The sequence below is a fragment of the Zootermopsis nevadensis genome, unplaced genomic scaffold (assembly GCF_977971745.1).
Source record: "Zootermopsis nevadensis isolate Lab colony 2312 unplaced genomic scaffold, Znev_1.0 Znev_ptg000002l, whole genome shotgun sequence".
Taxonomy (NCBI): Eukaryota; Metazoa; Arthropoda; class Insecta; order Blattodea; family Termopsidae; genus Zootermopsis; species Zootermopsis nevadensis.
The window spans coordinates 20,672,958-20,690,828 of NW_028259134.1; the positions used below are offsets into that span (position 1 = coordinate 20,672,958).

Sequence of the window (17,871 nt, forward strand, 5' to 3'; positions counted from 1 at the left end):
ACTAAACAGTGCTACAGCCAAAAAAGACAGCCATCTTTGTACTCATAGCAATAAGAACCGTAAATCATTCTCAGAATACCATATTAAATGAAGTTAACATACCGCTTCACCTCAGAATCTTGCCCTCCGAAGGCTATTACAGTCCTGATCGAACTCAAAACTTCTTCAGCAATTGAACCAGCGATGCCATAAGCTGTCAACTCCTTTTTTGCCAGTCTTGATGATATCTGCAAAGGTCACTAAATTAAATTCACCACTTGGAAATAATGACAATAACAAATTACAATAACTTACGCTGCCTCCTATCCATCAAATGTTTCAAAACACATGGTCATGCTAGTAAGAACTATAAAACAACAGCAAAAACAGAACTTAATTTAGTGATCTATTCTGTGCATAATTTCCACTACTACTGGTTCTGTTAAAAGCGTCAAATATAACCTCAAAGTTTCACACAACCAACACTAAATTAACATTCAAAAGAATGTTTCATATAGAATTTATACAAATGTTTAGAAAAGTAGACTACAAATAATATTGACGAGAAATTAAGAGTTACTGCCAACAATTTCAACCAAAATATTTCATCTGTTTGCACGACCTCCACTTAATTACAGGCCAACCTAAATACAGTTATAATTTTAACTTTTATGAGACAATTGAATAATTAGACTGACAATACCTTCAATTCAGGCTGCAATAAGTGTTTTACTTTGTTTCCTATGCTAAAAATAAGCAGAAAACAAAATCTGCTCAGATCACTTAACAAGATTTATGGAAAACTCTGCAAACTGCAAGTCCCTCCTATTTATCTTGAATCAATCATTTTCTCCATCTTCCTGTTGTTTCAGCAATGCCAAAGTATTTCCAAGTCTGAGCCCCTTTGTCACATTTTGCAACACAGTCTTCTTTTCATGAAGAGAGGCTGTTGGCCCCATGCCAAACCCTACATCTTGTTACCTGTCTGTGACTGTTTATTGCATTAACCAGGCAGAATTGATACTTCATGATTATGTTTACCAAAACTGTGAAAATCTAAGGAAAGAGCCATAATAAAATGAAGAAAATAAATCTTAGTACGATACGAGCTTATCACAGTGGTGAATACAGAGATGGCTGTATTCTTAAATAAATCTTATAACTCTAAAGGTTCCATTTTATAAGGTCTTTGTTTTAGTATAATTGCTGATGAAATGGATACTGTACCACACTGACTACTGCAACAGATATCAAGGTGACAGGAAGTGAAGATAGGCAAACCAGAGACAGCAGCCAGCCCTTTGTGAGAGCCAATATCAAGCAGCCCAGAAATGATGCCATGAAGTGCATGAACTGAACCACTTTCTCTCCAATTCCATCCTCCAACTTTGTTAAATCTCTGTTACATAAAAATAACACAATGCATAAGAACACAATACTCCATATATATTTCTCAATTAGTCAGTTAAAAACTAACTACCTACCAATAAATCAACCAACGAAGCGACTGACCGAGTAACTAATTAACTAACTAACTAATGTTATGCAGCAGAGTCCTGCTTGGAAAGATGACAGTCACTCATCTCCTCAAAAAATTTCCCACCATTGTGGAAACGGAAGGTTCATTACCATGTACAAAAAGTACCAACAAAAAATAAATGAATGAAGAGAACAAACACTTTATTTATTTCGTTTAAGGTTATTAAATAATGCTGTATCAACTAAAATGTTGTACAGTAACAAATGAAGTAAGATGGCAATGAATTTTGAATTGGAAAAAGTTGGAAAGCACAGGTCATGGCATATTGCAAGGTACTATCCTGTACTGGACTGGAAGGAAGAAATTTTCTTAAGAAAAATATGAGAAACCTCACGACAGCCAATGCCCAATCCATGAATCAGACCCACTAGCTCCTAAATGTAAGTCTGAAGCCATATCACTTATCCTATCAGCTTGGTATTTTATGAATGTACAAATTAATAAAATATGAATGTGATTTATTAAAGAGCATCATATATTTAAACTTACTCTGACATTCTGCTGGCAAAATCCCCAGTTTGCTGTACATCATACCACCCAATGTCTTGTGACAAAGCAGACTTGAAATATAAGTTCCGAATTCGAAGAATCTAAAAGTAAAATATCATAGACTTTTAAGAAAATAACAACAGAAGAAGAAAAACCATGTCTTGGCCAATTTCCCCTAGCCTAGCCAATCCCCTGATCCTACATAAACTATCCTCTACCCTGCAACCTAACTTCAGAGCTGATGGAAGTAGTGTTTTCCTCTGAACACTGGTATTGACCCACAAGTACACATGGTATTACAACCCACAATACCTAACTGCCACAAGAATTACAAATCTCATAAATGTCCTTTCATATTACAAATAATTACTTTGATTCCTTAATCTTGTACAAATATGTCCTATGAGAATATTTCAATGTGCATAACATTTTAATTCAAAGCACAAGAACAAAGAATTTAGGCTAAGAATTTATTTATTCTTTTATATCTTAACCCTCAGGACTGAATTAAAATAAATCATGTCAAATTCATAAATTTTAGTCTCAGTCCCTAAAGAGTAAGATCCTTTCATACATGTTAAAAATTATTACATATATCATTAACTTATTAATAATTTGAAATATTACCAAATACAGTGAAACCTCTATCCATCGTTCCCGGAACTATCGTTTTCCCGGATGCATCGTCCGTTTTGTTCGGTCCCGAATACATCCCATATAAAATAATGTTACATTTTCCCGCTTCTATCGTTCCTCGAACTATCGTTTTATCGCATCGATCGTTCAAAAACCTTAGTCCCGGCCCACAATTTTCCCGCAATGATCGTTTCTGAGAATTTAAAATGCTGGGTTTAGAGATAAATTAATACCGAAAGACGCATAATGTTTTTGGAATACACAGTAGCGGTAACCTGTTATGTCGCCCAACCAGCACATTCTTTTGGAATGAGGGTCAGCGGTGCAGGGGTGATAGTTGGAGTGAATGGCGGTGCTCATTGTCAGAAATTTTACGATTTTAATTAGGGTGCACTCATATTTCGTTCCAGCGATGCCAGATGGCATGTGCAGTGTGAATTTCTTCACAAATGCTTTTATTACAAGTACAAAGGAAAGGCTGGCGGCACTTTTCATTCTTCTGGTTTATCTCGTTTCCAGCGGTTCAGGGTCTTCTACAGCTACGTTTCGTTGAGTTCGGCAGTAATAGTATTTCCATTCTTCCTGTTATTGTCCGCAAAGGGGGTTGGAGCGGTGAGAAAGAGGAAGACGACGAATGCGAGCCCGAAGCTTTGCCGAGTTTTGCCGAAGCGTACGCTGCATTGGCGAAAGTGAAGTTCTTTTATGCGCTTAATATTAGTGAACGTGACGAGGAAAACATTTTGAACGTGGAAAGTGCTCTGTTTGGTCTAAAACGTAAAGTTTCGACAAACCAGTTGTCCATTAAAGACTTTTTTGGTAAAAAGAAGTAACTTTGAAAGAGAAACATTGTTTTTTTTTAAATTTTTAATGCTTTCCCGCATCTATCGTTTTCCCGCATTCATCGTTTTTATTTCCCACCCCCGCCGAAAACGATGCATCGAGGTTGCACTGTACTTTATAATCTAAAAATATTCATGTTTAAAAACTGGAATGAGACTCTTTGAAAATGAAACTGTTTAATCTTTGAGAAAGTCCACTTTTAGAGAAAAAGTTACTTTTGTTTTCAGTGCTTTATTAGGAAGAAGATTTCTACATTTTTATGCTCTACACATTTTCAATGGGAAATGTTAAAGCTACACAATGTTTACGAAGGATCTTTTATGTTCATGAAGTGAAGTTTACATTAGCACTGATTACCATATTTAGGACAATTTATTATCCAATCAGATAATAAAGCCATCCTTTCTTACCTGTCTACTGGCCACAAAATTATAAGTCCAGACTGACACGTACGTCACCAAAAGCATTTCAAGTCCAAGTAAAGAGTTCAGGCCTGAGAAGCGCTCAATAGCATCCAAGAATGCTTCAGTATCAGGAACTGAATTATTCAGAACAGCCATACCATATGCCACAAATTCTCCACTAAGGTCACCAAACAACCATATGTTCAATGGAGCTGTTGCACCAGTGGCAAGGGACCCAAGAAAACCAATAAAGAGCAGGACCCTCTCCCCCACTGTTGCGAATCGAAACTGAAAACAAGCAAATGAGGAATGTTTGATAATACAGTAAACTGTCTCTCATGAGAGACATATTTATGACCTTTCCTTTCAAAATAAAAGAAACACAAGCAAAGAAGTAATGAAATAATTTTAATTTTGATCAAATGCAGATTTTGTACAGTACTATAGAAAAACCCGAAAGGATATTATGAAAGTATAATTTCTGAAAGAATATAAAATATTTTTGAAATATCAATCCAGAGAAATGGAGGGCCAACTGCTGGGATGTTGGCCAGCTGGAGGACTGAAGGTGCTATCAGAATATAAAATTGTAGCAGGCCTATTTCAACTTTTATAATGATACTGCTTTACAGACGTGTTTCATGCTACATGTAGCCATACAATGCTTCCACATTTAAATAATCAACAAAAAGGTTCATACCAGTTTCAAAAATGATACTGGCTGAGTGTCATCTTCCTTCTTTTTTTCTACTTTAGGTTCAGTAAATTCCCTAAAAAAGAAACAAAAATTAAACAATTACTGCAATGCTGTTGAAAATCGTCTATGAACCTGGTAAAAAGCAACTGTGACATCAACGAGTTCAACACAAGTATTCTACTTCTTACAGTTTCATTTGATACTTACAAAGGGATAGAATTGGAATACAGTTTTTAAAGAGGAAGTAAGAATCCAAAATTTGTTAAACAGAACTGCAGGAGAAATTACTACAATGCGCTGGATATTTCAAGAAAATTGGATATTGAAGAGGGCATTCATTACGATTAAAATTTAGAGGAAAGAGACCCATGGGATAAACCAGAACAAGACGGTTCAACAGGTACTATAGGACATCATGGAGGAGGACAGCAAGAAACCAAAAAGGAAAGACTTTAGGGAGACAGAAGAGAGCGAAGGCTTTCTGTCCATTAAACCATATAAAACAGAAATAATAAGAGGAGAAGAGGAGGGAGGTCTAATGTGTATTTTTGCAAATAGCATTTTATGTGATTTAACTATGCTTAGTCAACTGCACAGAATGCACTATAAAAATATGGAAGGGGTTGTGCCATATTTCATAGTATACAATCACTACTATTGTTTTAGGGACTCTCAATAAGACATCAGAGATTTAAACCAGGCACCTCCTGAAATTGAAACTACTACACCTAGTGCCTTTGCCTGCTACAGTTACTACTTTATTAGTAAAATGTTATTTATTACACATGGTTCCAGCACTGTTACCTCATGTGCTAAATGTGCCCTCTACTTTAATGTTTCCATTAGTTGTGCTGAAAAGGGGATTTCACTGAAAAATTATTTTCTTTCTGTTCACTGCCTAGACCTGTAATATATATGAATTCTGTTACAAGCCACATCATAACAAAGAAACTGTGTATGAAATAGACACTAGCACACTACAGACATCATGTGATGGGCATTAAGGTTCGGTGCTTCATTTAAAGATACTCACATTTCCAGTGGATTCTTTTTGTTTGAGTTGAGGTCATCTTCATCCAATGATCTTATTTTTGTCACTGATAAGTTGCTACTATCCTCAACTTTCCCATTTTGCTTCATCTTTCACTGCAATAAATATTACTGAAACAATGATGAATATCTGTCAATGAAGAATAAATACATATATTATAATCAATAATCATGGTCTCCCTTTCTCTCCACTGTTTTTTTAGTGGGGTCTGGAATGTAATTATTTGATAGCTGTTACATTCAGCGAACTTCAACAATGATTCTGCAAATGAATTTCACTCACTAATGGCAAAAGTTATTCCATTCTATTGATGATATATTGTAAAAACTGCAAATTTATATCATTCTTCATCATCACATAACTGTTTAATGCCAACACATATGACTGAAAACATGGACCATAAGGACGACTGATGAGAAGACTAATAACATAAATTCAAATGTTTCATAAGAGAGAGTATAAAAGAAATTCATTCACCACTAATAAATATTATGCAACCATATATAAGAAAGTGGATTATCACATTTCATATCAAGAAAATACATGATTTAAAATAATATTTTTATATATATACAAGGACTTCTGAAACCTAATTTTGTCCTAAGACACTTATGAGTAAAACCACAGAACATCTTAGGTCTTTCATCCCTAGTTTGCTGCAGTAAAACCTGGCCTCTTGACAAAACAGGCCAACCTTAAAGTATGTAACTTTATAATGGGATATGATGATAATTTATTAGGAATATAATATTGATCCTGGAAATGGCTTTCATATGATTAATCATGATGATAAGCATTTCTGACATCTTATCAACATAGATTATATACTTTATCACCTTATCTTATTTTACAACCTGCAGTTTCACTGTGGCTTATCATAATGGACACACTTTTAATATCACAATGACAGCTGCCACTCTGGAAAGAGCAGAAAACAGTTATGAAGGAAGTACTGAGAACCATATTCAGATGAAGGGATGCAAAGAAATAAGCTTACAGTTCTTCTGAAAAACTCCTTGTTTTCATTTTGTTTAACACTCTCAATAGTTCACATTTTTAGAACTGAAAAACTCCTTGATGTTTATGAGAAAACTGATTATGCATGGCTGCACAAGATGTTGACTACAGCAAACAATTAAAACAGAACGTTCTAGTGACATTACATTAAACAATTCACATACTTTGATTTTAATTTAAAACCGAAAATGATCTTGTTCCTCCTAACACTTTACGTGAGTCGTCTGAATAACAGCCTCTCCATCCATCTCTTTGCCATCCCACAGTTCCTCTTCTTCATCCTCTTCAGTTTCTTCCTGCATTCTCCCTTCCCTCAGTATCACATCTTTCTGAAAATACTGCTGTCTTGGTCTCAGCCATCCTCATTTTACTGCTCAAAACCTTCTCATAAATTCTCCACGCATTCATTTTTAAAATATGTTGAAACTATCTCATTCTGTTATTTGGCAGTTTGTCTTCCAAGGTGTTCAACTTTAAATTCTCTACAAATTGTTCATTTCTTATTCTACTTCTTTTGGTTTTTCCTTCTATACTTTTCAAAGGTCTCATATCTGCCTTGATAAAGGTCCAAGTTTCTTCTGTTCCATACATTAACACGGGCATCCAATTAATAACTTCCAAATATGCATATTTCACCCTTCTTAGCCATTTCCCATTTCCGAAGTATTCCACTAACTAACCATTACTTGGTTACAGTATCACCATCTTCTGTACACACAAAATATTAACCTACTGAAACAAAGTTTTCACATAATCAGACACAGAAAGACTAGGCAGAAACAAATTTCTCTTCTTCCCACAATCTGCACACAATATAAAATCCTAACATGAATAATGATAACCACTGTACATACCTAACAGTTCAGACAAATGGTCAGGTACTACACAACACATATACCAGACTATCTTTCCTCACTTCAAGCTGGATCAATACTGCTATGGTGATAGGGTATCCATAAATTATATACATGTACACTGATCAATAGAAGCTGAGACATGATATTCAAAATCATACGGCTTTTTCTATAAACCTCCGTTATCTTAATTTAACATATCTACCATAATTAAATCATCTCAAGCATACCAGACAAGATAACAATCTTGCGTGTGTATGACCAACTGATACTAGAAAACACCACATGGCATACTTTTATCATATCTGTTGCACAATGTAACTCATCATAATCATCACACTTCCATTATTAGATTTGATCATTCTGTCACAGGAATTATAAAACAGAACTGTGCCATCATTTAAGAGAATTTTTAAATTTCTTCCTCTGATAAAATATTTAATAATTTCTTGGGGGTATCCTATTTCAACCTCTTTAGCACATTCAAAGTGCTTTATTTTCAGATGCTTGTAATTTGTGTTCTTTCATAAAAGTAAGAGACCACGTACATGAAAACTACTAGTAAAATTTGTCTTTTGCTGATTCTGATCTTGAGCATTTTGGAAAGCATATAAAATAATAACTTGTTACAGTGTTATAAAAAATTGGTTATTTATGAAATCTGTAGTGACATTACTTCTTCTTTTCTTGCATGGCTGAAAAGGGCGACCACTGTCCACATCATGAAATGCAATTTCAATGGATAATATTCTCTCTAGTCCACCTGAGAGACTAACAGCTGCTAAAGGATGTATGATCCTTGGAGTGAATTACTGATGATGCAGAAAATTAATTCAGGAAGTACATATAGCACAGATCTCACAACTTTAATTTATGTCAATACACACAGTTTAGTTGTTATAAGCTGTTTTTAAGAAACATGATATGGAATCTGAACTTTATGTTAAACAGAGATAAAACAGGACTGATATGAATCTAACATAAAATAAGCCAGACAGCACAATACCAAATGTCCCTGAAATCCAGCAAGCAATTTTGGTTATAAAATATGGATGGACACATGGAAAACAGAATGTTTATTTAATGTACCTTATGAAGAGAATGCTTTGAATCTAATTTAAATTGTTCAGGAAGACCAGATTACATCACTCATAAAGCTATTGCAACTTGATTTTCCTGTATTATCTTTATCATATACCAGCAAATGCCACAAGTTGAATGACTTGCTTGTGCGGATACCGAGAATTCTTCAATTGCATCACATATTAATAGCCATGGTTTAATATCAAGTGTATCAAACAAATATAGGAAAGAATGTTACAATTCTTCCTTTTATTTGTAAAAGGTTATGTATGGCTGCATGACCAGCAAACCAGTGTTTCTTTTCACCTACCCACAAGAACGTCTTAATTTATTGGGGGGCATCTCACATTCCAGTTGCTTTGGAGGGATTATTTAAGTGTAATTATAGTACGCGACTGAAAATCTTGAGACTTGCAAGGAATGCAGGAAGTCTGATGCGTTAAAGACTGACGCTATCTTTCCTCCTTCCTCCTTCACCCCACTTCCTCACCCCGCAAGTCTCAAGATTACAGTCTTACACTGTACATTCTTCAGTGTTTCATAAGCAGTTTAAGTCCAAATTCAGTATCAATTTCTTAACATAATTTCCACTACTACAGACTGTGGCTTAGTTAATTAAATTTATCAGATGAGACATCAAATATTACCGCCACCTAATTGGTAATTTGCAGATTTGTAGTATGTTTATTAACCACACACAGATTTCCATGCTGACAGCTACAATAATTAATTAGTTATCACCAATAAACTAAAAGCTAACTGCGGCTGCCATGCTTTTTGACACAGTACATACAAATTTATCTCAACAAGTACAGCCATTCTCACACAAAATATCACATACCTATGCTGGTGTGCAATTAGTGGCACTAATGACACACCCATCTCACAAATTTTCAAGGGCATTGTGTCCTTATATTTCTCAATAGGAAAGACCCCCAGTGGCAAAATGTTTACACCTAGTTTCTATGAAAGGGTCGACACATGGACAAGATACCATAAGCCTGCCTTTCCATTCAAAATCAGAAATGAAGGCTAAATGGTATGGCAAAGATAAGTACTTTGGAAATGAATAAGATAAAAATAAAACATCAACAAATCCTTTCTTACATGGATCAATAAGGACTATTCTGAGAGTACCACAAATGTATTCTTTACAATGACTAATCAAATTTGCAAGTAATAAAAGATGAGAAAAAGTCCAGTGTCATTCTTAAAAAGCAAAAATTAATTGATATATCACAAAGAAGGAGATAATCCTTTAAACAAAAGACTGATTACATTCTGATGAGTCTGCTACAATATTATCTACAATAATTTCAATACAAGATATGAAATTAGGATTACAGTATATTTCTATAATCCTGTAAAACTGAAATCATTCTGAGAATGTAAATGAGATTTACTATAATGAACTTCTAAAAGTTTGGTAATTACAGCAATACTTGTAAATAACAACTTTAAAAAACAATGCTTCAGTACTTTCTTGTTTTGACTGAAAAATGTTGTTTGATTCAATTTCTATTGGAATAAAATAGTGTTATTAGTATAAAACAAACATACTATACTTTACAAAAATCCATGAGCCAACCAACTGTAACAGTGAACATGCCAATGACACAATAAGTTGAACACCTCAGAGAACTCCTCGTCATAATACACTCAACATAGGGCACAAAAAATGTACTGGTGATAAATAATTTTTTTTTATATTTTGAGTATGTTCTCTGCAGGAAGCACATGGACATAAATCCATACGTGAAAGGAAATTCCTTTTTGGTCATCCAACCACATAGTTCTTCTCTAAAACACAATGAATTTTAATTAAATTTATTACCGCAAGACTACAGTGGAAGTTGTCATCATTTTTGACTCTATCTGGACAAATAATAAAAATTTTTCGTTAAAAATGTCTAATGTGAGGATGGTCGTATCATATCCAAGGTCATCTTATAAATATGATGTAAATATTGCATTTTTCATACAAAAATCTTTCTGTACATTGAACGATTCCAACAAAGCAACGGGAAAACTCAATAAATAAAAGGAAACCTACAGTGAATCTGCATTTTCCTACATTTTTTAAACTCACATAACAATTTATATAAATTAGTAACATCCACTGATGCTACGGAAATAAAAACACTGCATACCTAGGGCGACTTCTTGCTTGACAATGCTGTGACAGAATGCTTCATGTCTTTAACGGCAATATCTATGTTATCTCTCGTTGTCTCTCTTCCAACACTCAAACGAATAGCATTCACTGCTTGATGATGCGGTACACCAGAGGCAAGCAGAATCCCTGTAAATAAGGACCAAGTGTGGCAACACAATTTATGCCATTGAAAGAAAGCTCGTAATACAACAATGAATGCATCACAGCAATAACAACTGTGATTTTAATACCTGACGGTTTGTTTTGGGCGTGACAAGCAGCTACAGTACTGGCCATAATATAGGTGCATCTGGACAGCACCACATGGCCCACAAGACCTTCACCTATCAGCGAGACACTGCATGTATTTGGGAGACGTCTGACACCTTTACTGCAGTTAAATGCAACACAATCTTCTCCAAATGCTTCCTGAACCAAAAACATATACAATATAATTCCCTTTTCATGTCCCTCAACTGAACCTCTTCACTGCACTGATCAAAATCTGAATGCTACTCCCTTGCCATAGGAAGTAAACATTATCAAAACTTTGCAATTTTATTCTCTGGATTGTTTATATATGAGACAAGTGGAATATTTCTGAAACTGAATGACAAATAGTTGTCACGGGTTTGAAAAAGCTAATGAGAATACAATCATATTTGTTATATAATGAGCTGTTTTTGATGAAAATTATCAAGTCTGATTTGAACTTATGTGTAATGGAGGTAATAATAGAGCAATATGGCATAATAACAAATTTGCAAGACAACTTTTAGTGCAACTCCCCACTTACAATACCAAATTTCACTGAAAATCACTGAGTAGTCATGGAAATTGTTTTTCAGTGTTTTCTTGTGAAAATAATGCTTCATATTTAACTCATCCCGCACGTACAGAATCTTACCAACTGTCTGAATGATATGTAGAAAATCTCCAGGACTAGCAGAAGCTAAGATATGAATCACACTGCTGAATAAAGAGTTAGATATCTAAATTCTAAATCTACATAAATAGTTAATAGAATAACATATATTTAAATTATTACTATTTAAAGCTGAGATTTATGTTGTTAAATACGCATACTTAGGATTGGATGAGTGACATACCTTAAGCTTTTCCTCCAAATAGTCTCTTATTTCCTTCATATGTCTGTAATATTCTGTTAGGTTTTCGCACACCAGCCGTGCTGCTTCTCCAAGACCCGCTATCATTGCAGTGTTCTCTGTTCCTGGACGATATCCCTGCTCTTGACCCCCTCCATGCAAGAGTGGATATACTGGCGTTTCACGTCCTAGTCCATGGGCATAAAGGCATCCTATGCGTGGCCCATAGAACTACATGAAATAAATACATACAAAAATCACGCTATTATCTCATAAAAACAGAATTATGAAATAATATTTGTACCACCACACAGTTCAAAGTTCTACATTAAATGGTATTTGATTCTCACCTCTAAAGTACACACAATCACTTACTGTGGCAGTGATATTATAGCAGGGAAATAAGAAGTATGAGAGTTGAGAGGGAGTCATAATGAGTCAGTTGGTTTGAAAGTTTTTGATGGTGAAAGGAATAAATCAATCCACACAGACATACCCATAAGCATATATAATAATGCTTTACATCTCAAATGAGGTAACATGGTCTCACAATGAAAAAATAATTCAATCAATTAAGAGACGGTGAGACACATGGTTGGGGGAAAACCATTTCACCATGACTGTACTTTCAGAAACACATTGAGCTTCAGTATACTTCAAAGTTTGAGTAAGAACTATTACAAATCATGCCTATGTTTTTAGCATGCATGGTACATTTGAGCAGGCCTCAATAATTGCCTTGCCTTATCTTTGTTTGAAGATAGTACACAACCAAAACATTTTCAGTACTACCTTGTGCCCCACAATGGTGAGATAGTCAACACTTAGTTCATCAGCATCCACCCTGATCTTCCCTATACCCTGTGCAGCATCAGTGTGGTACAATATTTTTATCAGCTTCTCTGCCTTCCTCTGCTTGTTAACTTCTTTTAAATACCTTAAACAATACAAAATACATTGTATAATCAAAAGACACTTTAAAAACAGTTCCTTATATAAGGCGATCACCTGGAAGATGGAGGCACCAAGTACCTCTGAAATATTGGTACATTTATAAAAGACTACACAGCGCAACAACCCAAAAGACAACCATATTCATACTCACTGCTGCTGAGAACTTGAAAACTGAGTTTGTCAATGATCACTGGAAAAATGATGTATTTCTGTAATAATTTATTAATGAGTCTGAGTAACATGAAATAAACTTCATACTACCTGCCAATTTCTTCTACTGGCATGATGACTCCTGTCTCATTGTTCGCTAACATAATAGTAACCAGGCATGTTGTATGCCTGATCTCTGATATTACATCTTGTGGAACTATGCAACCTTTTGGGGATACAGGCACGACACTCACATCTGAACAGAAGAAAGAGATCACACAGGTCTACAAACTAAGCTAGAGTTTTGTTTAATTACACTTTCAATAGTTCAGTACAGTAGCAAATGGGAGTATGACTGGTAAATAAAGAATTGAAAAGGATGTGGAAGGAAAGTCATAGCATAATTTAAGGTACTGTCTCTGTATCTTTTAGATGAACTGAGGAACATTATAGGGAAAAAAGGGGGGGAGGATAGCCCATGTACTGGCTGAGATTTCAAAGTGGGAACATCTTAACAAGAAGCAGGAGTATTAACCATTATATGGTGACTTTCAGTGAATGCAATAACATACGAGGTACTTATTTATGGCGGCCTATTCCCTAAGAGGCAGGATAAAAGATAAAAGTCATGAGGAAATTAAAATGATCCCAAATGTCAGTAGGAGAAGGAAAGGCAGTGTAAACAAAACTATAAACCTGAAAGCAAACATTAACCTTCAAATGAAAGACAGGTTATTTAAATCCTTCACTATGACAGGTTAAATGGTTCACACTGATTTAAGAGGACTTTGAACTGATAATCCCTGGATACCAATACACCAGCAAACCTAAGTAGATGACATTCTCAACATTCTTTTCATATTCAACTGCCAGATTCACTTTTATTTTAATTACTGTGTGTGAATTCATATCCCACATTACCAATTGCTCCCCTTTTTTCTAAGTACTTGATTGGCAGCATCACAGAATCATGTTCTACATTTGTTGTTATGACATGTGGTTTATCTGTGGTTCCTTTACCACATGACACTGACTTCAACCAGTCTTCATAGTAATCGACAATTCCAAAAATGACCATATTGTTGGCCTGCAAGAAAATCAGAAATGTCAGTCACAGTCCTGAGAACAAACCAATAAGCAAATTGAGTTACTGTATGTGATGTAAATCTTTCATGGTGAACTGAATTCCTAAAATCCTCTTGGGCTATCAGCTGTATCAAATGGTAAAATCTTGCTAACATTACAGCGACCATCTCTTCCTGTTTATAATGGCTCAGAGTTCAGTACCAAGGGTAAACCTAACTTCTCATGTGCCATCTACAGTCATGGTTAAGAAAGTGTGAAGCTATACTTCCACTTCCCCTATATATCTTCAAACATGGGAGTAACTTTATTTTTTGTAACTACTAATAAGCTAAACTAAGCAAACATAAAATTCCGCAAAAACTGCACAAAGGGAACCAAAATTACCAAATTTAATTTCAATATTACCTGAACATAGTGTGGCACCAGGCAACTTCACTGAAAAATACTGAAACATCTACATATCACCTGAAGTACAAGTCATAACTAGAGAGAAGCAGGAAAATAGACTTGTTACCAGTTCTACAAATCTATTTTACACACCTCTGTTCCACCAGATGTAAATATGATGTCTTCAGAATTTCCACCTATCATTAAAGCCACTTGTCTTCTTGCTTTTGCAATACCCTCCTTAGATTTAACCCCAGGCTCATAACCAGAGCTTGGGTTGCCCCACTCTTCATTTAATGAATCTGTTATCTTCTTAACTACATCTGGAGCAACTGGAGTAGTTGCATTGTGGTCCAGATACACTGCCATAACTGTAAAATTAAACTTAATAAACACTGTTTTACACAAAACTATATTAAATTTCATTTTGAACAAAAATATATTAGTAGCTTATGTCTGTATTGTTTATCCTTTGTGACATTTTCATTTGCTGGTTAACCCTATAGATTTAAACCCATATGTAGCTTGTTAGCCAACGTAAAAACAAAATGAAGCCTTTAGCACTAACCTTTTTCTTCCACCACAATACATCAATGGCATGGTGCTTATTCTTTTGCACACATTTAGCACAAAGAATTCTATACAACTAATTAAACACCTTTTCAAAATTAATGTTAGCTTGCAAACAAAACTGTTCCTTTGATATCAACAATATGTATACCAATGATGATGTGCATGCGCAGGTGATCATGGATAATGGTTTTATCATCCAACATCATAATTCCAGAATTCATTGTGTTATTACCAAGTGCAGTAATAAAGGCAATGTAAACCTGACATTTCCACATATGGCATAAAGCTAATATAAAATTGTATGAAAAGCCTCACAGGATTATAAAATCATTAAATGCATAAAAATGATCATATCGACTAAAGGCATTTGGTTAGATGAGGTAAAGTATGTGATGTGCGTGCGCAAAACATCTTGGGTAATGTTTTCATCACCATCATCCCTCTTTGTGAATTTCAGTATCTATCACGATGGTATTACAAAGCTCGGAAGTTGGAAAGTATTAATTTGGAGTAGTGGCCTACAGCATTATGTCCATACCATATTTCATTAACTTCTGTCCAGTCATTCTCAATATGAGCAGAATGTCACTTGTGAAGAAATCTGATGAGGTAAGGTTGGGGAACGTGACTGAAGTGATGAGCAGGCACAGAAAATCGTTGATAATGGCGTTATTATCATCCCACCTCATGACTTTGAGCTGGATGCTCAAACGTGTAAGAAGTTACAATGCATGAGTTTTGAGTAGTAACCTATGGCATAATGCCCACACCAAACTTAATTCATTTCTGTCCGTCCATTCTCCCATTATTAAATGTGTGCATAAAGAATCAGTTTTGAAGAGGATAGGTTAGGTTAGGTTAGGTTAGGTTAGGTTAGTGGCAAACATGCGCAGAGGATAGTAGTTAATGTGAACATCCATCACGACAATATTACAAAGTGGGAAGTTTTATTAAAGTATGATTTTGGAGTGGGCACACATTTTTTCTTTATTTCTGTCCAGCCATTCTCTAGTTAATAAATTCGAGCTGAAGGATATCAGTTATGAAGATGTTCGATAACGTTAGGTTAGTGATGCGTATAGACAGAGGATCGTTTGAATCTTTCTTTTTTGTGAGTATAAAATGTAGGTTATCAGACTTCCCCACATTCGTGTACACGTACGTAACACTATATGTCACTAGATTAAGGTTATAATCTGTGAATATCATTATAAATATATTCAACAATTTTATATAATTAAACGAATTATGTCTTTAGCTTAAATTTAAAACTTCGGAAATACTAAATGGAGATACATTTCAAGTTGTTATAGACTCTAATTACATGGAAGAAAAACAGAACATGCAACAGTAACACAATTTTAGACATATTACTATTCGAACTACGGTTTTATCTAATTACGTGTAGAGACACATAGAATTTTTGTTTTGGAATGCATTGACATCAATAAGTCTGTGTATTTTCGTATTCAAATTATTAACTTACGTGCGAGCACAGTAAACACAACTTATAATTAAGATGAAAGGCTGGTGTTAACTGAGACTAGCACAGGCTATACCAACGTCTGAATAGTGAAGAGGATTTGAAGTCACAGTTGAATGTCAGGTTCTCACGTCGTTGAGTACGTTGGTTGCAGTTCCGCGTGATCTGGCAGAAGTTGATTTGACATATCTAAGGTGGTCTTCATAGTCAGGGTGATCACCCTGATTGTGGTAGTAAGCACTTTTAAATACTGGAAAAATTCTGCCACAGGACATGGCACTACAACCATGCACAGGATGCAATTTCATCCTTTAGCCTTGTAGATGTGGTGCCTATTCAGTATATTGACATATGGACCTGTATGTTCACCACATGGGTCCCATATAAAGAATGCTAGGTCATTTTGGTGTAGGTGTTTCTGTAACAATTTGATGTTCTGAATGCTGGTTTCACATTGTAACATGTAAGAAGTTTTGCTATAATTGTAAGTTTCCCTACCAATGTATGTAAAGTAATCCCACTTATACTCTTATTACACCGCATAGATCTTCAGGTAGTTTTTGGTATTCATAACTCGAATGAGCTTGAGATACCAAAGGAACATTTTATGTGACATTGTACATATACTTTCTATTCATGAGAAAATGAAGTTAAATTATCTCCAACTAAAGAAATTTAAAATTCCAGTAGAAACTGAAATTTCTCCTAAAGAATGAGCTCTGATAGGATAAGCCCTTCTTCCAATCACTTGAAAGAAGTAGGTGAAGGAAATAGAGGAAGATCTGATGATGGGAAGGAACATGATGATCAAACATACACTTTTAAAAGAATTTAACATTTTAAAGGCCAGGGTAATTATATGTACCACAATCACCAACTCTGTATTTTGTATATGTGGATTGGATATGATTCTAACTGTAAACAGGATTATGATGTGATTAAACCATCTTCTTATAAGAAAAGACATTCTCCTCTTTTTACAGTTCATAACTTCTGTGTCTGATAGCTTGAGAAGGCCTGTATATGAACATTAAGAGTATGCATTTAAAAAATTATATATACAAAAACATTATATAAAGATCTGAATAAGGTGGAAGTGTAGGGATAAATAATTATTTTAACATTATCATCTTGTAACAAGGGATTTAAACACCTGTACTATGGGACTGTAGGCCAGACTTAAGAGTAGGGATAATTGTTTAGCAGTATGCTAGTACAACACATGGTCTGCTGGGTTGTGTGTAAACAGATGATAAAAGGTTATAATATTTGATAAAATTAGAGAACTTATAAGAGACAATGTGATTTTGAATACCCTATGATCTAGACAGATCTGACATTTGCACACTTTCATTCATGTTGAAGTTCCCTAATCCCATTTTTAAAC

The 17,871-nt window shown here is 34.8% G+C and overlaps 2 protein-coding genes across 3 annotated transcripts in view; both read right to left on the bottom strand.

Moving 5' to 3' along the window:
• Positions 1–5,725, bottom strand: part of LOC110827010 (ATP-dependent translocase ABCB1) — an 18,774-nt gene extending 13,049 nt beyond the window's left edge. Inside the window, exons 1-6 of the mRNA XM_087356324.1 lie at positions 5,619–5,725; positions 4,589–4,658; positions 3,895–4,176; positions 2,009–2,109; positions 1,207–1,378; positions 103–227 (exon numbers count right to left, since the gene is read on the bottom strand). Of these exons, the coding sequence (XP_087212450.1) occupies positions 103–227; positions 1,207–1,378; positions 2,009–2,109; positions 3,895–4,176; positions 4,589–4,658; positions 5,619–5,725 (857 nt within the window). The remainder of the gene's footprint in view (positions 1–102; positions 228–1,206; positions 1,379–2,008; positions 2,110–3,894; positions 4,177–4,588; positions 4,659–5,618) is intronic.
• Positions 5,632–17,143, bottom strand: LOC110827009 (selenocysteine lyase-like). Of its 2 annotated transcripts, none has more exons than XM_087356656.1 (9): positions 16,488–17,143; positions 14,582–14,799; positions 13,877–14,042; positions 13,067–13,211; positions 12,644–12,788; positions 11,855–12,082; positions 10,997–11,174; positions 10,741–10,892; positions 5,632–5,765 (listed from the first exon to the last, which is right to left on the bottom strand). In XM_087356656.1, exons 2-8 carry the CDS (start codon positions 14,795–14,797, stop codon positions 10,741–10,743), a joined length of 1,230 nt encoding a protein of 409 aa, XP_087212782.1. In that variant the 5' UTR covers positions 14,798–14,799; positions 16,488–17,143; the 3' UTR covers positions 5,632–5,765. The 2 variants fall into 2 exon arrangements, with proteins under 2 accessions (XP_087212782.1, XP_021913911.2); XM_022058219.2 differs by lacking the exon at positions 5,632–5,765 and adding an exon at positions 9,436–9,595.
• Positions 17,144–17,871: the final 728 nt, after the last annotated feature.